This window comes from Dromiciops gliroides, chromosome 6 (genome assembly GCF_019393635.1).
Source record: "Dromiciops gliroides isolate mDroGli1 chromosome 6, mDroGli1.pri, whole genome shotgun sequence".
In the NCBI taxonomy this organism is placed as follows: domain Eukaryota; kingdom Metazoa; phylum Chordata; class Mammalia; order Microbiotheria; family Microbiotheriidae; genus Dromiciops; species Dromiciops gliroides.
Genome location: NC_057866.1, coordinates 100,482,239 through 100,505,675, shown reverse-complemented (window position 1 = coordinate 100,505,675; position 23,437 = coordinate 100,482,239). Strand labels below are relative to the sequence as shown.

At 42.4% G+C, this 23,437-nt stretch overlaps 1 protein-coding gene across 1 annotated transcript in view; it reads left to right on the top strand.

Annotated features, from left to right (window-relative positions):
• Positions 1 to 5,914, top strand: part of ADAM33 (ADAM metallopeptidase domain 33) — a 34,673-nt gene extending 28,759 nt beyond the window's left edge. The window contains 6 exon segments of the mRNA XM_043971966.1: positions 1 to 37; positions 142 to 289; positions 2,850 to 2,949; positions 3,111 to 3,359; positions 3,453 to 3,577; positions 4,011 to 5,914. Coding sequence (XP_043827901.1) covers positions 1 to 37; positions 142 to 289; positions 2,850 to 2,949; positions 3,111 to 3,359; positions 3,453 to 3,577; positions 4,011 to 4,050 — 699 coding nt within the window. The 3' untranslated portion in view covers positions 4,051 to 5,914.
• The last annotated feature ends 17,523 nt before the right edge of the window (positions 5,915 to 23,437 follow it).

Here is a 23,437-nt window from a genome sequence, read left to right as displayed (position 1 = left end):
GGGGGCAGTGTGGATAGTGGTCCTGTGCAGTATGACAGTGAGTGTCAAGCAGGAACTGGCTCCAGCCCAGGCAGGGAACAAGGAGGGAAAAAAAGAGGGGGATCCTCATCTTTGGACTGACCCTCTCTCTCCACCCCACAGACCATGATGCCACGCTGCTGGCCCTGATTCTTGTCTTCATGCTGTTAGTGCTTCCGATTGCTGGGCTGACTCTCTGCTACTACTGTTTCCCAAACTCATTGCTGCACCAGGCCCTTCGAGGGCTGAGGAAAGGACAAGAGAGCTGCCGGTGAGCATGTCTCCACACCCTTCATTTATGTTCCTTCTGTCCCCAGAATCACCCATGTGTCCTCCTATCACATAATGATTGGGCCACATGAGCAGACCATCATATCTCATCCCATCATTTAACTGGGGGAAAAATTGAGGCCCATCCCCTAGAAAATGGAGTCATGCCCAGGGCGTTAGGACACTTCAGGGGCAGAACTGAGAACACAAGCCTTCTGGATCCAAGTCCAAGATTCCCTCCTCTCTTCCACAATGTCAATCATAAGAGTATGAGATCTAGAACTTGGAGGAATGTTAGCCACCATCTAGCTTAACCCTTTCTTTCCACAGAGGTCAAATGACTTGCCCAAAGTATGTGACAGAGTTCCTGTGTTTAAGGAGCATCCTCTGTTAGGATTGGAAGCCAGGTCTTGCAATTCCAAATCCAGTACCCTTGCACTAAGTTATATTACTTCTCTCTACATCTCAAAAACATTTATTAAGCAGAATTATAGAATTTCAGAGTTGGAAGTGACATCGGTGGTCATTTGGCTTAGCCTGTACCCAGAAAATCATTTCCTTTACAACATGCTATAAATGGTTATTTAGCTTCTGAGCATTCCCAGTGAGAGGGAGCCAGCTACCTCCTAAGTGAGCCCATCAGTCACTTTGGGACAGCTTTAATGATTGGGCAGTTTTTCTTTACATGAAACTACTTTGAACTCTCTCCAACTTCTACCCACTGATCCTCCTCCTCCTGATAATAATAACAAAAACAACAGGTGAAATTTATATAGCACTTTAAGCTTTGCACTTTGCATATATTATCTCATTTGCTCTTACTTCTGCTCTTTAGGGCCAAAGAGAACAAGTCTAATCCTTCTTCCAGGTGATAGCCAATGAAACATTTGCAGACAGCTGTTCTGTCCTGTTAAGTTCTCTTTTCTCTAAGCTAAGCACCTACTATGTGTCCCCACTCTAATCCCTCATAACAGAAAGGAGTAGAAAATAGGGATGTGAAGATGACCTAATCCTACAGTTGGCCTCAACAGCTTCATACACACTTACTTTCTTGGCTGCTCCTCTTCCTGAGCCCCCTCCCTCAGTTCATCGACTCTAGGGATGCACCACTCCCCTCCTCTGTATTGAAGCCCGGAAGAGATCTGTGTATATATGTATATGTAGACCTACACACATATACATACAGAGTTACTAAAAAAAACTTTGGTAAAAGCCAACAAATGAAGTCACAGGGTTATAGGATGGTGGCATTTAGAGGGGGAAAGGGATGCTGAAGAACAAATCCTTTATTTTTATAGATGGACAAAGTGAAGCCTGGACAGGAAAAGTCAACTTATCCAAGGTTGTGCCATTAGCAAGTTGCGGAGCCAGGAAGTCCTAGTAAGGGGCCTTTACAGAGTTTGAGTTCATGAAACTGGAGTTACAATTATTTGGGGCTGGCAGAGTCTCTAGGTCTGGACAGGTTCTCTGTCTGACCCAGGGCCCAATCTTTCTTAAGTCTATCACACAGAATCTCAGAATTGCAAGGGTCCTCAGATGTCATCACATCCAAACCACACCTAATGAGAATACCAGAAGAAGCATTTTATTAAGCTTTTGCTGTGTACCAGGCAATGTTTTAGGTGCCAGGATATAAACACAAAATTTAGCACCTGCCCTCAGGGAACTTCTATTTGATTAGGAGAAAACAACTTGTATAAACACAATTAAATTCCAAACATATTCAATGTAGATACAAAACAATTTCTTTGGGGGAAGAATTCTAACAACTGGCAGGAATCAAGATTGCCTTACTGTAGGAGCTGAGTCTGGAAGGAATCCTTGTAGTCTGAGGCAGAGGGGTTTTTTGTTTGTTTGTTTTTAAATCATAAAATTATTTTATTATTTTCCAGTTACATGTAAAGATAGTTTTCAACATTTGTTTTCATAAAATTTTTAGTTCCAAATTTTTCTTCTTCCCTCCCCCTGCCCCAAGAGAGAAAGCAATCTGATGTAGGTTATATATGTACAGTCACATTAAACATATTTCTGCATTAGTCATGCTGTGAAAGAAGAATCAGAACAAAAGGGGGAAACCTCAAAAAAGAAAAAACAAAAACAAAAGTAGAAACAGTATGGTTCAATCTGCATTCAGAATCCACACTCCTTTTTTCTGGATGTGAAGAACATTTTCCATCATGAGTTCTTTGGAATTGTCTTGGATCATTGAATTGCTGAGAAGAGCCAAGTCTATCACAGTTGATTATCACACAATGCTGCTGTTACTGTGAACAATGTTCTCCTGGTTCTGGTCACTTCACTCAGCATCAGTCCACCATTCTTTCCAAGTTTTTTTGAAATACACCGGCTCATCATTTCTTACAGCACAATAGTATTCCATTACATTCATATACCACAACTTGTTCAGCCATTCCCCAATTTATGGGCATTCTCTCGATTTCCAGTTCTTTGTGAGGCAAAGGTTTTGAGGGCATTCAAAGCATGGGAGACAGCCTCTGCAAAGGCATGGAGCTGGGAGGTGGCAGTCTCGAATTCCCATATCCAACCTTCCCTTTTTCCAGGTACCGCACAAGGGCCACCAGAAGTTCCAGGAGTGGGGCCCAATCGGGCTTAACTTTGCAGAGCCTACCCCTACGTCAACCTGATCGTCCTGCCCCAGGGGTGAGTAAGGGGAGGAGGATGAGGGGAAGGCCAACTGTGGGTATAGGAGGAAGTATCAAGAGGGTGGGTAAGGGGTTCAAGGGAGGAACCCTTGGAAGACCCTGGTGGGTGGAAGTGGTCGAGGGACTTGTGAACCCCTCTGACCCAAGGTTTCTCTGCAGGGAGTGCGGGGGCCTCTCTCTCCGAAACCCGGACCGTCCCAGCCAGTCAACGTGGTTCGTCCCCTGCGCCCCAACCCTTCCAAACCCCGCGACTCTCGACCTGCACGCCCACCACCCCCTCTGAGTCACTCCCCACGGCCTGGCTTCCCCCGAAGGGACCCAGGGGATCGAGGGGACCGAGAAGATGGAACCCGCCGCTTGTTGCCCCCCAAGAGACCCCTGCCGGTCAGCCCGTCCCGAGGCCCTAAGGTGAGTGAGGTGTGAGGAGTACAATCGCTTTACACCTGAGGGAAGGGGGAAGATACAATGCCCAGTACTCATTTCTAATCCCTTTGCCCCCAGACCCCCCAGAAGAAGGATCCCCCGAGCCGTCCCCTGCCTGGGGACCCCGTCCTGGTCAAACAGGTCCCGCCGCGAGGTCCCCGCCTCCTCGTCATGGTGCCACCCAATCCCGCTCGCTCTCCTAGGTGAGTGAGCTTGCTGCTCACTCCCTTCTGGCTGTTACAGGGCTGGGAGGTCCTACTTCTAGCCTCACCCATAAAAAATGTTTTACCGCGCCCCCTCCAGACCCAGGCCCTCCCCACCCCCACCCCCACCCCCCAGCAGAGAGCGGCCCGGCAGCCTCCTACTTCTACCGGGATTCTCATTCACTCTGGCTACTTCCTCTACTATCCCCCAACCTCTAGTCTAGCTGTTGGAGGGAGGGGTAGAGGAAAGACGACGGAGAAGTTGGGAGGTGGGGCGGGGAGGAGGTTAGGAGAAGATGGCCCCGGAAGGGGAGGTGGAAGAAACGGAGATGAGGCCAAGGCCCAGAGAAGGAGCTGGGGCCGAGGCCAGAGATGAGTACTGAGGGATACGGGGAGCTAATTTCACACCGTATTCTCCTTGTCCGTTCTCCAGGCCTAGCCCGGGGAAAACCTCCCTAACTTTTAAGAAATGACCTGACCAGGTCCTCGCGGGAGCTGCTGGCCTAAGGGCAGGAGCAGAAGACCCTGACCTCCCCAGGTGTGGGGGACCGTTGGGTACGAGCAATCAACACTTCTCTTCGTGCCTCAATTTCTCCACCCGAGACCACCCTACAGAGCCACGTCTTGGCCTGGGGCGAAGATGCCTTAACTAACTGCCTGGGGACGGGGATGGGGGAGGAGGAAAGGAACGGGTTCAGAACACTCGGGCTCCCTGTCACCCCTGCCTCGCTTACCCTTCGGCTTGTGTGACCCCAGGAGGGTCACTGTCTCTTGGTCTTGGATCTGAGGGACAGAACCATACTTGTCACCAACCTACCTCAGAAATGGCCCGGAGCCAGCGCAGTGGCCAGACAGGTGGACAGGATTGGGTCTGAGGAGCTGGGGTGTTCAGTAGGGTGGGAGGGGCTTCAAGGAGACACTGGTGTTTGTAACACAGACGTTTACATGGATCTGGCTCGGTTTCCCCTTCTTACTATAGGCCATGGTTGTGGGAGAAGATAGGACTCCGGGGGTTTCCTCCCAGTTTTCCTTCTGCGGTCGTACCTAATATGGCCCTCAACTTTCCCACTTGTTCACTTCAAAAATAACATTCTTTCCTCTCTTTGATGGAAATCGGGAAGAGGGGAGCGAGAGGGGCGTTTGCACCAAGTCAGACCACGAGGGGGCGGTGTGGGCCCACTGTGCATACCTGTGTCGAATCATTTTATAGAACTTGGAGGGATCGTTTAGAAATTTTAGAGGAACTGAAATCCAGGAAAGGGCGGGACTGACCCAAGGTCGCCCAGTTATTAAATAGCAGAACTGGAATACGAACTCAGGTCCTCTGACATTAAATCCAGGTCCTTTGCCACACCATGCCTCCTCTCTTAGGACATTTTCCTCAGCAACCAGTTTATCCCTGGGGATTCAGACCAGGGATGGAAGAGGGACCATAGGAGAGAGACCAGATAACCCTAAGAGTGGAATTTGGGGCCTTCCGTACTCAGGGACCTCTTTGATGAGGAAGGGAGTCACCCTAAGATTAAGATGTGCTACATTTGTAGGGCTCTGTCCCAGACCAGGGAACCACTCCACACCCCTTGGAAAACTGGGCTGTAGAATCATAAAATCTCAGTTAGGAGTATCAGAGGGCACCCACCCAATGTCTGCTGCCTTAGCAAAAGTTCCTTCTACAATATCCTACCAGCATTTATCAGCCTCCATTTGAACACCTTCAGTGATAGGGTGCTCACTACTTTGATTGGCTTCCCATTCTGTTGATCAGGTTTCATTGTCTATGTTCGATGAGGTCCATAACCCATTTTCTTTTCAGTTCTATGGAATTGTGTAGTCTGGTAATAAGTCCATGGCAGGCTCTCTGTCACTCATTTTAGGGTAACTCCCTTCCCAGATCTGTGTGAGATTCAGGCAGTGACTACTTTATTAGAGGATTTCTCTGGGATCAGTGTGGGGAATTGTTTTAATCAGGACTCCTGAGCACCTGAACCTTGATGATAGCTTTAACACCCTGTCCGACAACAATGAACAATGGACTCGTTCTGTTTGCTCTTTTTGGACTGACAGCCTCTTATTACACCAGCTCCTAGCCAACAAAAGGAGGAGGTCCTTCAGTGTGGGATCAGAGGTTTTGGGGAAATACAACTTGGGGTCCCTTCACCTTGAATATTGCCCACAAATAGCCCCTTTTGGAGAGCAATGTGGAGAGAGCCTTGGCCTGTGGGTCAGGAGACCTGGCTGTGTGATCTTAGGAAACTCTTGCTTTCTCTCAATTAAAGACAAAAGATATTTGTTAAGTATCTACTATGTGGGGGCAGCTAGGTGGCACAGTGGATAAAGCACCGGCCCTGGATTCAGGAGGACCTGAGTTCAAATCCTGCCTCAGAAACTTGACACTTACTAGCTGTGTGACCTTGGGCAAGTTACTTAACCCCCATTGCCCCATGCCCCCCCCAAAAAGTATCTACTATGAGCTCCATTCTATGCACTAAGAAAATCCTGAGTAAAAAAAAGGCAGGTCCTGCTTTCAAGGATTTAACAATTCTCTGTGCTTCAGTTTTCTCATCTATAGAATAAAGTTTTAATTCCTGCACTGTGTACCTTAGTTGGTGTAAGGAACAAATGAAATAATGGATGGGAAAGTAAATGGTAAGGCTGTTTGTCTACTGCTAATATTAAACAGGTGGTGCAGTGGCTTAAAAAGTGCCAGGCCTGGAGGCAGGAAATTCAAATTGGGCCTCAAACACTTACTAGCTGTGTGACCCTGGGCAAGTCACTTAATCCTGTTTGCCTGTTTCCTCATCTGTAAAATGAGCTGGAGAAGAAAATGTCAAATCACTCCTGTCTCTTTGCCAAGAAAACTCCAAATGGGGTCATGAAGAGTTGAATACAACTGAACAACCATAGTGTCCTTCAGTTACAAATCACTGTCCCATCCATTATCTCATCTTTCCCTTTCTAAATCCTAGAGGAGGCCTGGCAGGGATTGTTATTTCTATTTTTTCCAAACAGGAAGCTGAGATACAGAGAGTAACTTGCCCAGAGTTCCATATGAAAAGATGCTTACAACTCTTGCAGAGACACCCATCTAGGGGTAGAAGTGTATGCTTAGATGTTCTTATGTACACTAAGGTGTATGTATATGGTTTCTCTAACAACTTCTAGCATAGTGGGTCCCCTTTTCTCCCACAATGATCAGGCTCACCAGAAAAAAAAAAGAAGAATCCATTTATGGAATTCAATTACAAGAAGATCGACATTCTATTTCTGGGTGTTTTATTTGTAGACATTTCATTCACAGTCTATTCATAGACATTATGTTCTATTTATGGAAGATCTCAAAATTTAATCTCAGAAGTAGCCTCAGAGGGCTCTTCTAGTATCTGAGAAGGGATACCCTCTACAAACTTCACTGATCATTCATTAGTTACTACTACATGCATGAAGAGTTGGACACAACTGAACAACACCAATAACACACAGAGTGCTCTGTTAGGAACTTAGGATAGATACAAAATAAAAAAACAACCATTCCTGTCCTAAAGTAATTTACATTCTACTTAGGGATACAAGTAAATAAATGGATGCAGTAAGAAGGGAAGGCATTTAAGGCATAATACAGCCTCTACAAAAGCATGGAGGTGGGAGATGGAATGTAGAATCTAGGGAACAGCAAGTAAACCATTTTTTAATGGAACATGGTGTGTGGAAGATAGCAATGAGAAATGTAAGCCTAGAAAGGTAGTCTGGAGTATGAAGTGCTTTAAATACCAAGCTCAGGAATTTTTATTTTGTCCTAGAGCCAATAGGGAGCAAATAAAGATTCTTGAGGAGGGGAATAACAAGATTCATACTTTAGGAAGATTATTTTGGCCCTTTGTGGAGAGGATTTGTAATTTGTAAATTGTAAAGAGGAGATACTGGAAACAGGAGCCCAATTAGGAACCTATTACAATAGAGGCTAGGGTAATGAGTTAGTGGAGAGAAAGGGTAGGGACCAATTTTTAATTGAGGAGTGTTAGCTAGGCAGCTTGCAGCAATATTGGGGCAAGGAAGGAGACAGTCAGCCTCCCTCAAAACAGAACAGGATTTATTTAACAAGAACGAACTTAAAAAAACACAAACAGGATCAGTAGGATTAAGGGAAAGGAAATAAAATGGGGAAAGGGAAATTATACAACCTAAACACCACCACCACCCAGGAATCAGCTGAGAACACACAGCAGTGTCCTGTCACTTTCTCTTGTGCTTTAAATACCAAGCTCAGGAATTTTTATTTTGTCCTAGAGCCAATAGGGAGCAAATGAAGATTAAAGACAATATGGCTAAGCAAAGCATTCTGGCAGCAGCACTTTCAGGTCAGGCATTTAAAGGCCAGTACATAATCCCTAAGGTGTGTCAGTACTGTGAAAAACAAGGACATTCATTGAGAGAATGCAGAATTAGAAAGCAAAAACTCAGGTGGGCAGTAACTGAGGGTCTGGAATATTTTTTCAGGAGAATCCAGAATAATTATGGAAATTTTTACCAGAAAGGAAACAACCAAGGTAATTACAGGCCTTATTACAACCAGAATCAGTATAATCACAGATTCTATCAGGGAGGTACAGAAGGACAGAATCAGAATCAGGGTAACTCCAAAATCCCTCAGAGGGAGACACAGGACTGATGGTGTCCAGGGGAGGAGTGGAAAATAAATATAGAAGGATTTACTTTTCCAGATCCTGAATTTTTGAACCCCCTTGTACCAATCCACTCACCTCCCCAGAGTAACAAACCCCATGTGACCCTCAAAGTTGGGGACACATATTATGATTGTCTGTTAGATACAGGAGCCTCTAAGTCAGTCTTGGTGCAAAAACCAGACCCTGGATGCAATGCTATTGGATCTGTAAATGTAATAGGAGTCTCAGGTAAGGCCCAAAGAGTGGAAGAATTAACATGGTATCTATGGGGCCTTTAACTGTAGAACATTCATTTTTACTTATGCCTGATGCCCCTGTAAATGTATTAGGTTGTGATCTCCTTTGTAAACTTAGAGCAACCATATCTTGTGCTCCAGTATGAAGTCTGAAAAATATCTCATCAGATTTAGCAATTATAAACTCATCAATAGCCTCAGAGAGAGCAGTTTCAATTAAGTGGTGGGATTGAAAACCAGATTGCAAAGAATTGAGAAGTAAGTGGGAGGTGAGAAAGTAAATGTCTTTTTCTAGAAGCTTGACTGTGAAAAGGAAGAGAGATATTGGAATAAACGAAGGAATAACAGGGTTATTTTAAACAAGGGCTATTCTAGGAGAGGAGTCTGAGTATATTTATTGGCAGGAAGGAAAGAGCCAGTAGAAAAGGAGAGATTGAAGTGGTCACATGACCTTTATTTGAAGGCTTCCAGTGATAGAGAAGTCATTACTTCCCAAAACAACCTCTTCTACTTTGGGATAGTTCTCAGTGGAAGAAAGTTACTACAATGTGTATATCTGTTCACAGACATTCTATTTAAATGCTATATTGCAAGAACACATATAACATCTGTCAGGGGATATAAGGATGTTTTGAAAATAGGGATTGTTTCATTTTTTGTAGTTGTATTCCCAGTGCCTGGCCTAGTGCCTGGAATATAGTAGGTGCTTAATAAATGCTTGTTGATTGATTGTCTGACCCACAGATGAAAATGCTTTGCATCCTTTAAAGGGACTGTTTATGTCTGAGATAATATTATTAGCAAAAATGGGCCTAGGAACTGGTAGAGGCCACCCCAGCAGCTAGAGAGGTTACTTCTCTGCCAGGGTGCTGAATAAGGTACTCTTACTTCAGACATAGTCTGAATTAAATGATGTCACACAAAAAATACAGTCATCATGAATTAAATGATGTTCAATATCCTAAGATTTCATCCTTCTAGGATTATAGGACCTATACCTGAAAAGATCCTTGGAAATATTTGAGCCATCTCCACATTTTAAAGAAATGCAAGGGGCAGCTAGGTGACACAGTGGATAGAGCACTGGCCCTGGAGTCAGGAGGACCTGAGTTCAAATCCAGCCTCAAACACTTGACACTTACTAGCTGTGGGACCCTGGGAAAGTCACTTAACCATAACTGCCTCACCAAAAAAAAATGCAGACTGAAATAGAGAGAAGAGAAGTGACTCTTCCAAGGCCATACTCATGGTGGTAGAGCCAGGATTCAAACCCTGACCCTTTTATTCCAAATCCAGGACTCTGTCCACAAAAGTAGGGCCAGGGTCCTCAGCTCTGCTTGGGAGTTGGGTCCCCAAGGTCCAAGTCAAGGGTATATCATTATCCTCTTGCTTTATACTATGTCCCTGAATGAAGAGGAGAAAATAAGGAGAAGTCCCAAAAGTGAGACTTTTCCCACCTCCAATATTCTGTGATTCTGTGATGATAATTTAAAGAGACTGAGTGCAATTCACACACTTATCCATGCATAGCCCTCACAAATGAGGGGAGCCCAAATCTGGATTCAATTATAGTTGAGGAAGTCTTCTGGAGAGGGGCAGGAAGCCCTGCCCCTCTCTGACAAAATGGCTAGAGCAGCTATGGTTGCAGCCTTAAATACACTTGCTTTTTAATCCTTTAGATATTTGATTTGAGCACACTCCCCAAAAAACTCTTAAGAGGATCATCCAAATTTCCCCCCTAGACACAGAGTTTGCCATAGGAAAAGGTGGCTTGATCTGTCCACTCCCTCTCTCAACTAAGGATCTACCTCCCTCAGACTATGTCTCTCCCTCCTTCCTTCGCTGGCATCATCTTATTCTGGACACAAAATTTCATCAGTCATTAATGGGTGAGGCTGCATTGTCTTCAGAGGGCAGATGGTACAATGCCTTGAGAGATGCCTCACCCTATTCCTATTAGCATGGGTTCACAACTGAACGGGAACAGCCTGGTGTATTGAACTGAAATCCTGGGGTTCCTAGTTTCCAGTTTGACTTGCTACTTATTTAACTTACTGTGACATTGGGCTACTCCCTTAACCTCTTTGGATCTCAGTTTATCTGTAGACTGTATTAGTGGATCTCTAAGGTCTCTTCCAACTCTTATTCTCACCCCAACCTTATTTTGAGACTCATTCTACCTTTCCCAAGCTGGAAGTGTGACCACTATTCAAGGACCCAATAGCCCCGCTGACTGGTATGGGAGCTCGGACCTGCTCTGTTTCTGAACTGGGCCAGTTTACCCCTCCTTAGGCATCCTGGTAGTCCACTGCTATGGGAGGGGCTCCACTTATTGGTGCCATGCTTAGTACAGACACCCTATCTATTTCCTTAGGCTACTGCAGTTTAGAACACTGAACTTAAGTGATCCACCAGCCTCAGCTTCTCCAATGGCAGGGGTTAGCAGGGATTATATGCACAAATCCAAGAAATTTTAAGAAGTGGGGAAAGGGGGAAGTACAATCCTATGAAAACTTGAGATTAGTAGAAGGGACTCGGGACAATGAAACCCCCGGAGTCATCAGAAAAAGGGAAAACACCTCTACAGACACTAGTCAATTTGTCTGGAGCTGTCCGCGGTCCTGAACAGCCTCAGAACTCAGGAGCAGAGATCTATGGAAGAGCAACCCGCAAGTCTAGGGGAAAATATCACCTCTGCCCTGGTCTGAGGGGGAAATACAGCTTCTACCCTCCAATAACTTCTTTCCCTTGATTCTTCCTCCCTTTCTTGCCACTACTGCTGGAACTGGAAGTCTGATGCTGTTTTCTACTACCTCTTCCCCTTCATAGTTTCACACAGAGTCTAAGAGTTGGGAGAGATTTTAGAGTTTATTTCAAACCCGAATAAACATAGATCACCTCCACAAGCATCACTGATAACTGGTCATATATTCCTTGTTTGAAGACTCCTATCCCTCAATCCCTGTCAGTAGATGGGAACTCACCACATCTCAGGAAAGTCCATTTCCCTTTTGGACAATTTGTTGTTAGGAAGTTTTTCCCTTATATTAAGTAAAACCTGTCTCTCTGAAACTTCTTCCCCTTCCCTCTGGAACTAATCAGAACAACTCTAATGCTGCTTCCACAAGACAGTCTTTCAAATACTTGACAGATATCTGACAAGTTTTCTCTCCTGGAAAAAAATAGTTCTAGGTTCTTTTGACAATCACCAGTTCCTTCAACTGATACTCCTACAGTATGGTCTACAATCCTCTTACCATAGTGATTTCTTTCTCACAGATGCTCCACAACTTGTATGTATCCTTCCTAAAATGTAGATGTGGCCCAAATGAAATACCATTCCCTAGATATCTGACCAGAGCATGAAACAGAAAAATGATCACCTCCTCCATTTAGGACATCCTGTCAGTCTTAACATAACCTAGGATACCAATTAATCTTTTAGGCTGCTATCACATAGTAAGAACTCAAATTAAGCTTACAGTCCACAAAAAATTCTCCAGATTTCTTTCACAGGAACCATGGTCTAGTCATATCTCCCCCATCCTGTAGTTGGGAAGATCATTTTTTGAAGCTCAATGCAGACGTTCATGTTTGGCCCTATTTTGTTTCATCTTTATTAGATTTGGTTCATTGGTCTAACCTGTCAAGATTTTTTGGATCCTAATTTTCATATAGTGTCATATAATGCCATGCTATTTGCTAACTCTCATTTAATATCTTTTGATTAACTATCTCTCCCAGCTTTGTGTCACCTGCAAATTTGATAAATATAATTTTTCTGGTTTCATGCAATGATCTGATAAAAATGATGAACAGGAACATCCAAAGGACAAATACTAAGGACATTGCAGTAGACTTTCCAAGTTGCCATCAACCCCTTAAAGTCTACTCTTGTGATCAGCCATTCAGTTAGCTGTTACTGTACTATTATTTCCAAATTGTCTGTTAGTTATTCTATCTACACCGGAAGGGATGGGTGGTGTGCTGAATGATTGTGGCAGCCGCCAGATGAACCAGGTCAAGGGCATTGGCCATTGCTCTATTTTGACTTAAACTGTGCCCTCTGAAATCAACTTTCCCCATATGTAGGGGGCACATCAGATTATACTCATCTTTTCTATCCCTTCTCTTATCTCAGTCCTATTATGGAGTGGCCACTTCCTCCCAAAGTTTCCTACCTTTTTTACTCCAGCAGCTAGTTCCTCTGTTGATCAGAATTGAGCCCAGAAGAGCAGTTTTCCTTGTCAACTTGTCAACTTTTGGAAGGATGAAATTATCATTAAGGCAAGTCACAATTTCTCGCTGCTCTGCTTTTGGCAGAAAATATCCAGATGGTTGGAGTCCCCCATCATTACATTATCAGGCCTCTGAGCCAGATCTGTTTCCTGAATTCCTTGTCTAATTGTTCCTGTCCAAGTTTGTTGTAGTACACTCCAAAGACATCATTCCTTTTTCTCCCTCCATTGAGCTTCACCCAAATGCCCTTCACTATTTTTCCACATATTGTGGTTCTTGGATTTTCTAGGATGCATACAATTTTTATATGTGTATATGATATGTACATATACAGTATGCAATATAAATAAGCATTTATTAAGTACTTACTAGGTGCTAAGCATTCTGCTAGGCACTAGGGATGCAAATATAATGAACGAAAAAATCCTGACTCACAGGGATAATATTTACATATATGTCAAGAGGAGATATACACACATATACATATACACACATATTTTTGTGTATATATATATATTAAATTTTAAATATCAGGCAGTTTGGGAGGGAAGGCCCTAGTAGTTGGGGGGAGGGTCAGGAAAGGCTTCATTTAGAAAGAGGAGCTTGAGCTGAGTCTTGAAGGAAGAGGTGGAGGTGAAAAGGGAGTGCATTACAGGCATGGGAACAGTCAAAGCAAGACAGAGAGACAGGTAGGAAAGAGAGTGTTTTGTGTAAGGAACAAAGAGGCCAGCTTGCTTGACTTACTGTGGTGCTTAATTGTCTTTTTTAATGTCCATTTTAAAAACTTTATGTTCCAAATTCTCTTCTTCCCTCCCTTCCCACCCCCCTTAAGAAGGCAAGCTATTCAATATAAGTTATATATGTGCAGCCATGTAAAACATTTCCACATTAGTCAGGTTGTGAAAGAAAACAGACAAAAAAAACCTTAAGAAAAAGAAACTAAAAAAAATTATACTTCAATCTGTATAACTGACACCATCAGTTCTTTCTCTGGAGATGGATTGCATTCTTCATAGGTCTTTCAGAGTTGTTTTGGATCCTTGTCCTTAATTGTCTTTTGCTGTGAACTTATATATCCTCTGATTTGAAGCCCAGAGCTCTATCCATTGTGCTACATAGATACTAGTTGTGTGACCCTGGGCAAGTCACTTAAGCCTGTTAGCCTCAGTTTCCTCATCTATAAAATGAGCTAGAGAAGGAAATGATAAACCACTCTAGCATCTTTGCCAATGAAACCCCAACCCGGGTCACAAAGAGTCAGACATGACTGAAAAATTACTAAACAATTTCATGTCCTCTGGTTGGATGGTAAAATAAACATGTCGATGGGGGCTAATGAAGTCTATGTTTTAGTGATGTGTGGAGGGGCACATATCTGTGTGTGTATTTATGTATATGTGTGTTTGTTGGGGTGGGGATAAGATGCTACATAGGGAATACCAGCTCAGAGGTTCAAATTCTTTATTCCTTTAAATGCTCTATTCAGGAAGCCTCAAAGTGGAAGAAAGGCATATGTCTTCCCAGGACCATAGCAGCAGCTGCTGCCTTCCTCTGCCTACAACTTAGCTGTCCTGTCTTCCTTGTGCCAGTCCTGAGGAAGACTGCCTACAAGGAAACAGGGAGAGTTCGAAGTCAGGCCATGATGCTGGGAAAAGGAAGCCCTGCCCAGGAAGAGAAACACTAGTCTCACACTAGCAAATCTGGATGGTGGCATCAGTTGTAAGGAAATGGGGGAGGGGATAGAGGAGGACAAGTCCCCTTTCTTCCCTCTAACTGATAAATTCCAAGTGCAGATCTAAGGATATTTTTTTCACTTTATTTTTCTTGCCTTTTTTCCCAACATGGCTAATATGGAAATATGTTTTGCATGACTTCACATGTATAATGGGTATTGGATTGCTTGCCTTCTTAATGGTTGGGGGAGGAGGTGGAAGAAAAGAGAGAATTTGGAACTCAAAATAAAAAATGAATATTAAGAAATTTTAAAATGCTTTAAAACAAATTTTTAATTAGCAATTAAAAATAAAAAATCATGGTATTTAGATGTTGGGGGATGGTGGTAGAGAGTGTTAGACTTGAGTTGAGGCTTTAAACCTCAGCTTTGCTACTTTCTACTAGGTGAGATCGTGGATATATTGATGAAATTGGAGTCAGGAAGGCCTAAGTTTGAATCCTGCTTCAGATACTAGCATGAGTAATTCATTATTTTTTTTTTGGCAGGGCAATGAGGGTTAAGTGACTTGTCCAGGGTCACACAGCTAGTAAGTGTCAAGTGTCTGAGGCTGGATTTGAATTCAGGCCCTCCTGATGCTCTGATCCACTGTGCCACCCAACTGCCTCCCCCTCGGGTAATTAATTAATTTATCTAAAGCTCTGTTTCTTTATTTATAAAATGAATGGTTGAACTCGATGACCTCTGAGGTCTCTTCCAGCTTTAAATGTATATGGTCCTATGATCCTACTTGGGTGACCTTGGATCATGCTTAACTTTTCTGGGTCTCAGTTTCCTTCACGACAAAATGTGGAAATAATACCTGCACTCTCTCCTTCATAGGGTTGTCATCAGAAATGCATTGTATAAACCTGAAAGTGCCATAGAAATAGGAGTTATTATTAATTCTGTCTGCACCACCCTCCACCCCCAATATTCTGGCAGTGGGAGGAGAGAGACAGCCCAGAATAGAAACACTAGAGCTATTGCCCTTCATAAAAATAGCATGGGAGTGGAGGAGACCTGGTATAGAATGGGCAGTGGAGGGGGAAGACTTAGTCATGTGGCCTTGGGAAGGGGGATAATAATTCAGTGATACCTGTCTGCACATGGCCACCCCATTCAGTTCCTGGAGGGAAGGCATCTTTCTTTGATCTGACTTCCCTCTGTTGCTTCACATTGGGAAATCCTCAATGCCATCTAGCTTGAATCCCTCTCCTTATTTCCTGCTCATCTCTCCTCCTTGGTAACTCCATGAAGATTTTTCCAGCACAGAGGGGTAAAACTTTCTCCGAAGACTTTACAGCAACATCAATCTACCCTGCTTGTCCTAAATTATTCCAGCTCCTCTCCAATCAATCAATCAATCCCAAACCCACAACTCCCTCCATTCCTCTTCCTTATCCCCTCTACCTCCCACAGCAGCAGGACTGGTCTTTTCTTTCTTTTTTTCCCTCAGGGCAATGAGGATTAAGTGACTTGCCCAGGGTCACAAAGCTAGTAAGTGTCAAATGTCTGAGGTCAAATTTGAACTCAGGTCCTCCTGAATCCAGGACCCATGCTTTATCCACTGGACCACCTAGCTGCTCCCAGAACTAGTCTTCTAATAATAGATCTCAGGTTAGAGCTGGAAGAGACCTTGGATATCATCCCATCCAAGCCCATCATTTTACAGAAGAGAAATAGCAAAATTCTCAGACTGACAGAGCAAGATTGAGTCAAGTCAGGGAGTTCATCATAAGGGGCAAGGGGAAGAGGAGAAAGGAGGTGATAAAAGTGTGGAATCTGGCTTTGAAAGAAGTTCCAAGATAATTTTGATTACATTAGATTAAAAAGGTTTTTCACAAACAAAACCAATGCAGCCGAGATTAGAAGGAAGGTGGAAAACTAGGAGGAAATTTTTTACAGCAAGTTTCTCTGATAAAGGCCTCATTTCTCAAACATAGAGAACTGAGTCAAATGTATAAAAATACAAGTCATTCCCTACTCATGTATAACTTATTTTGAATTGCTTGAGTTCTTGTTGGGGGGGGAGGGAGGGAGGAAGAGAAGTTGGAACACAAAGTTTTAAAAAATTGATGTGAACATTTGTTTTTAACATATATTTTGGAAAATAAAATTCTATTCAATTAAAAAAAAAGAAAGTGAATGTCAAGGTGATGCAGTGGATAGAGTGCTGGCCCTGGATTCAGTAGGACCTGAGTTCAAATCCAGCCTCAGACACTTAACACTTACTAGCTGTGTGACCCTGGGCAAATCACTTAAGCCCAATTGCCTCACCAAAAAAAAAGAAAAAAAAGAAAGTGAATGTCAAATACTTCTGAGAAACAAGGTTTTGTATTTTCTTTCTAATCTATTCTGGGTTTTACACTGTGCTCCTCTCCTGGCCATGATGATAATTAAAGCGGGTTCTCTAATTACCTCTAGCTGCAAATACATATAATATCTTTATCAATCCCAGTAATGAAATCAAACCTATTTAACTATCTTCTTTATTTCAATTAAAAAAAGACTTCTTACAAAAAAAAGAATGTAAGTCATTCCTGAATTGATAAATGGTCAAGGATATGAACAGGAAGTTTTCAGAAAAAGAAATTAGAGCTATCTGAAGTGATGTGAAAAAAACCTTCTAAATCACTATTGATTGATTGATTATCACATATTATTACATATATAATCACCATCATTTCAGTTATTTCCAGCTCTTCATGGGTTTTCTTTGTAAGGGTACTAGAGTGGTTTGCCATTTCCTTCCCCAGCCCATTTTACAGGAAATGAGGCAATGGAGGCAAAAGGATTAAGTGACTTGCCCAGGGTCACACAGCTAGTAAGTGTCTGAGGCTGGATTTGAACTCAGGTCCTTCTGATTCCAGGCCCAGTGCTCTATCCACTGTGCCACCTAGCAGCCCCCACTATTGATTAGAGAAATGCAAATTAAACAACTCTGAGGTATTACCTTATATTTATCATTGCTAATATGACAGAAAAGGAAAATTATCAATGTTGGAATGGATATAGGAAAATTGGGACACTAATTGTCAGAGTTGTGTGCTGCTCCAACCATTCTGGAGAATAACTTGGAACTATGCTCAAAAGGCCATAAAACTGGGCATACTCTTTCACCTAGCAATGGCATTACTTGGTCTGTATCCCAAAGAGATTAAACAAAAAGGAAAAGGACCTGTATGTACAAAAATATTCATAGCAGCTCTTTTTGTGGTGGTAAAAAATTGGAAACTGAGGGGATGCCCATCAATTGGGGAATGGCTGAACAAGTTTTGGCATATGATTGTTGTGGAATATATATATATATGTATATATATATATATATATATAAGAAATGATGAGCAGGGGGCAGCTAGGTGACACAGTGGATAGAGCACCAGTCCTGGATTCAGGAGGACCTGAGTTCAAATCTGACCTCAGACACTTAACACTTACTAGCTATGTCACCCTGGGCAAGTCACTTAACCCCAATTGCCTCACCAAAAAAAAAAAAAGAAAGAAAAAAAGGAAGGAAGGAAGAGAGAGAGAGAAAGAAAGAAAGAAAGAAAGAAAGAAAGAAAGAAAGAAAGAAAGAAAGAAATGATGAACAGGATGCTTTCAGAAAAATCTGGAAAGGTTTACATGAACTGATGCAAAGTCAAGTGAGCAGAATCAGGAGAACTTTGTACACAGTAACAGCAATATTGTATAGTGATCAGCTGTGAATGACTTAGCTGTTCTCAGCAATACAACAATCCAAGACAATTTCAAAGGAATTATGATGGAAAATGCTATCCACCTCCAGAGAAAGAACTGATGGTGTCTGAATGCAGATCGAAGCATACTTTTTTCCATTACTTTTTTGAATTTTTTTGTCTCTATTTTCTTTCACAACATGAGTAATTTGGAAATCTGTTTTGCATGGTTGCACATGTATAACCTATGCCAAATTGCTTGCTTTCTCAATGAGGGGGGAGGAGGAAGGAGAAAATTTGGAACTCGAAATTTTTTTTAAATGAATGTTAAATATTTTTTACATGTAATTGGAAAAATATTTTTTAAAAGAAAGAAGTTCCAAATTCTGAAAGGGAACAAGTTCCATTAAGAAGTCTACGTGAAAAGAAGAAGAAGAAGAAGAAGTCTGTGCAGTGTAAGAAGTTCCAGGGAGCCCTCCCAGTTTGGGAGGAAATGACAAAGCATTCCTAATAAGGCTGAGGCATCAACATCGAGGTCATTTAGTCCTTAATGAACTTGCAAAGCACTTTACATATATTTGCTCACTTAGTCCTCAAAAAAACTCCTGTGAGTTAAGTACTATTATTATCCCCTTTTTACAGTGGAGGAAAGGGGTTAAGTCACTAGCCTTAAGGCACATAGCTAGTAAATGACTTAAGTGCTATTCAGACCCATTTCTTCCTAACTCCAAATCCTGTACTTTCCACCAGGTTTGGAAATATTCCTCCTATGTATGAAATATGTTGGCTGGATGAAGGAATTTTTGAAGTCCAATCAGTATAATAGGAGCCAAGTACACTGCTCTGCACAATGTCAACTCTTAGTAAATATTTCTTGTTTGATCAGTAGAATGATTAAGCTTCATTCATGGGACCAACAACCAGGAGAGGTGGAAAAAATATTGGATTTGTGGTTAGAAGGCAGAGGTTCAAATTTGAGCTTTGTCACTTACTGCCTGGATAACCTTGACAAGTCACCACCAAGCTGAGTCTCAGCCTTATCATCTGAGGGAATTGGAAGTCCTCTAAGGTCCTTTCTAGCTCTAAATCTATGGTAACCTATGAACATAAATGCTCAAATTAGGGAAGAAATTATTTTCCATAAAAGGAATGAATGGAACTCTTAAGAGACATCTGTATAGGGGCAGCTAGGTGGCGTAATGGAAAAAGCTCTGGCCCCGGATTCAGGAGAACCTGAGTTCAAATTTGACCTCAGACACTTGACACTTACTAGCTGTGTGATCCTGGGCAAGTCACTTAACCCTCATTGCCCCACAAAAAAAAAAAAAAAAGAGACATCTGCATAACTAACCACTAATAGAATCCAAGGCTCTGTCCCTTATCTGCTCTAATGTCTCGGTTTCCCTAAATTCTGCGGTGAAATTTAATTTCTCTGCAAATTAAAATTACTCTGAGGTACCACCTCACACCTATCCAATTGGCCAATATGACAAAAAAGGAAAATGATAAATGTTGGAGAAGATGTGGGAAAATTGAAACTCTAATGCATTGTTGGTGGAGTTGTGAATTGATCCAGCCATTCTGGAGAGTAATTTAGAACTATGTCCAAAAGGTTATAAAACTGTGCATACCCTTTGATCCAGCAATACCACTACTAGGTCTATACCCAAAAGAGTAATAATAATAAAGGGAAAATGACCCACGTGTACAAAAGTATTTATAACAGCTCTTTTGTAGTGGCAAAGAATTGGAAATCATGGGTATACTCATCAATTGGGGAATGATTAAACAAGTTTTGGGTATATGAATGTAATGGAATACTATTGTGCTGTAAGAAATTATGAGTAAGCAGATTTCAGAAAAATGTGGAAAGACTTACATGAACTGATGCTGAGTGAAATTAGCAGAACCAAGATGACATTGTACACAGTAACAGCAACATTGTGTGATGAACAACTGTGATAGACTTAGCTCAGTAATACAATGATCCAAGACAATGCCAAAACATTCATGATGGAAAATGCTCTCCACATCCTGAGAAAGAACTATGGAGTCTGAACGCAGATTTCACTTTTTTGTTTCTTTTTTCTTGTGTTTTTTTTCCTTTTGTTCTGATTCTTCTCTCACAACATGACTAATGTGGAAATACATTCAAAATGATTGTAATGTGTAGCCTATATCAGATTGCTTCTTGGCTTCAGCAGGGAGGGAGAAAAATTTGAAACTCAAAATCTTACAAAAATGAATGTTGAAAACTATCTTAACATATAATTGGAAAGAAATAAACTAAAATACCATTTTAAAAAATTCATTTCTCACATCATTGAGCCTCTAGGGAGTTAAAGGAAGAGAGATTCATAGCTTCTCCTTAAGTCCTGAGATCTGGAGGATCCAGGGATCCCAAGGGCCAGAAAGGAGCTGAGAGGGATAGCACAAGCAGACAGACCATCCCCTTGTAAATGAATTAAGTGTTCCAGATGATTTGGGACCAAGGGAATTTGGATCAAATCCAGGGTTAGTTCCAAGGATGGCTGCCTTTCTTAAAGGACAGGTCTAGCTTCTTCCAGAGGAAATAGAACCCTGCCAACAAGGAGGGTTCCTACTGAGGAAAGAAAGAGAACGGGGGCAGCTAGGTGGCATAGTGGATAGAGCACTGGCCCTGGATTCAGGAGGACCTGAGTTCAAATCCGATCTCAGACACTTAACACTTACTAGCTTTGTGACCCTGGGCATGTCACTTAACCCCAATTGCCTCACAAAAAAAAAAGAAAGAAAGAAAAGAAAAAAAAAGAAAAAAGAAAGAAAGAAAGAAAGAGAACCCACTCCACCAGGAAGGGAAATACTTGTTATGAAGAAACACTCTCCCTCCTGATCCCCACCTTCTCAACCCCTGGAGACAGATCCTGTCAGGGAGAAAGATGCCACTGAATCCCCAGATAATGTGTAAGAAAATGGATCTCAAAGACAATGTTTAGGATACCTGGATGTCTGATTATTCTCTTTGCTTAGTGACCTTTGTCTTTTTCTGTTGCGGGGGTGGGGGGAGACCCACAGCCTGGATTTGGAGAATCAGGGATGTCAACACTAAATATATTCATACCCACTTGTATGTAGCTGAGAGAGGAGTGGATTTTTGGAGGGGAACAGCAATTAAGTTAGTCCTCCTGGGACAGAGATTCTTAACTTTCTTTTGGTATCAGGGATCCCTTTGATAGTCTGGTGAGGCCCATGACCCCTTCTCAGAACTATGTTTTTAAATGCATAAAATAAAATACAAATTACAAAGGAACCAATTCTATTGAGATACAGTCTATAGACATGAAGATAGCAATCATGGGAAATCTAGCTATGTTGGCTTAATAGCTCTAGTCATTTCAAATGAGCAATGAGCATAAATGTTTCAATATTTTGAGATATCAGCAATAACTGTACAAAATGTCTGATTTCTGTTGATGACAAAGTCACAGGTACGGATAAAACTACTTGTAGTTTGTTACTGACATTCATAATTGAAAGAAATCCTACATTTCAGTTAGTGAAAATGAAGCTGTAATTTTCTTCCCATCCAAGTTCACAGACTCCCTGCAGTCTATCCAAAGACATATTGAGAGTCCATGGATTCCAAGCTAAGAACCTTAGGTCTAGGAGGAATGAGATTTTGGAGGCACCAGTTATTATTGGGGTTTTTTTGGGGGGGGTGTTGGGGTTTTTTGCAGGGCAATGGGGGTTAAGTGACTTGCCCAGGGTCACACAGCTAGTAAGTGTCAAGTGTCTGAGGTCGGATTTGAACTCAGGGAGTCCTGAATCCAGGGCTGGTGCTTTATCCACTGCACCACCTAGCCACCCCCAGCACCAGTTATTATTAAAAATGAAGATTATATAATATAATAACAGTCATTTGGGTAGCACTTTAAAGTTGGCCAAGCCCTTTAAATATAATGTCCCATTTGGTCTTCACAACATTTCTCATATACACATGACAGGTATTATTATCTTCATTTTACAGGTGAGGAATCTGAGGTTCAGAAAGTTTGAGTGACTTGCTAATGCTCACAAGCAGTAAACACCAGGGGCAGCATCTGAACACAGGTCTCTGTTGACTCCAGGTCCCTTACTCAATTACACCGTGCTATATATAACATATGATATCATCTCTCTCCCTCTCCCACTTTCACACTAGAGGCAATTGAATGGTGAGGTAACTAGAGTGGGCCCAGAGTGAGGAAGACCTGGATTTAACTATGCCCTCAGACAGACACTTATGAGCTTTGTGGCCCTAGGCATGTCACTTTACTCTGCCTCAGTTTCCCTAATTGTAAAATAGGCATAATAACAGTACCTACTTTATTCTCTGTGTCTGTGTCTCTGTCTGTCTCTCTCTCTCCCCCTCTTTGTGTGTGTGTGTCTTTTCCCATGTTCTTTCAGGGACAGGTGATCCGGTGAGGGGTCTTACTGCTTTATAATCACAATCCTTTCTTTCCTTCTCTTACTGCTTTCACCTCCTACTTCCAGTCCTTGTATCTGAAGTGAAGTAGTTGCTAGGATAGAAAATGGAGATAGACCATAAGCACTGTCCACAGCCTCTTCTTATCTAAATGACCCATGTTTCCTGAGTTCTAAGTCTAAAGCCTCAACTTTAAATAACCCTCAGCCACCAGACACCTGTCTCTCTACCCTCCTGTCCCCCCCCCCCCGCCCCCCACAAACACACCTGCTCAACTGGAGACGAAGGGGGCAGGGACAGTGGAATATTCCCAAATGGCTGGTTCCTTCACACGTTGGTGGATCAGCCCCAACTTTGTTCTTGCTCCCTTACAAGGACACAGAGTTCAGTTAGATATGGTTCAGGTTTGGAGGCCTCTCCTACCCCTCACCCTAGACAAGGCTTTTTAAAGCTCAGAACTTTTCTATTCCAGGCCCCCAAATGGGGTGGCCTATATTTTCTTCTCTGTCCCCACAATGCTCCTCTGGCTCAGCTTAGGTTCTCTCTCTGCCCCAAATACTCCTTTAGTTTCCCATGACTGGAAGTCAGGAGACTTGGGTTCCAGTCTTGCCCCTGACTTATTCTGTAACCAAATCCTCACTCCTCTTTGGGTCTACATTTCTTCATCTGTATAATGAGGGGGTTGAATTAAATAATAACAATAGTTATTGTAGTTGTGGTGGTGGTGTTAGTAGTGGCAGTAGTGTACTTGTTAAGAAGTTCTAACTACCCCAGTGTGATCATCTCCTTGAGATGGTGCCATTCCAGGCAGCCATCACCCTTACCTGGCCCAGCCAGGGAAAGGAACTCCATTTTCTCTTGAAGGAAG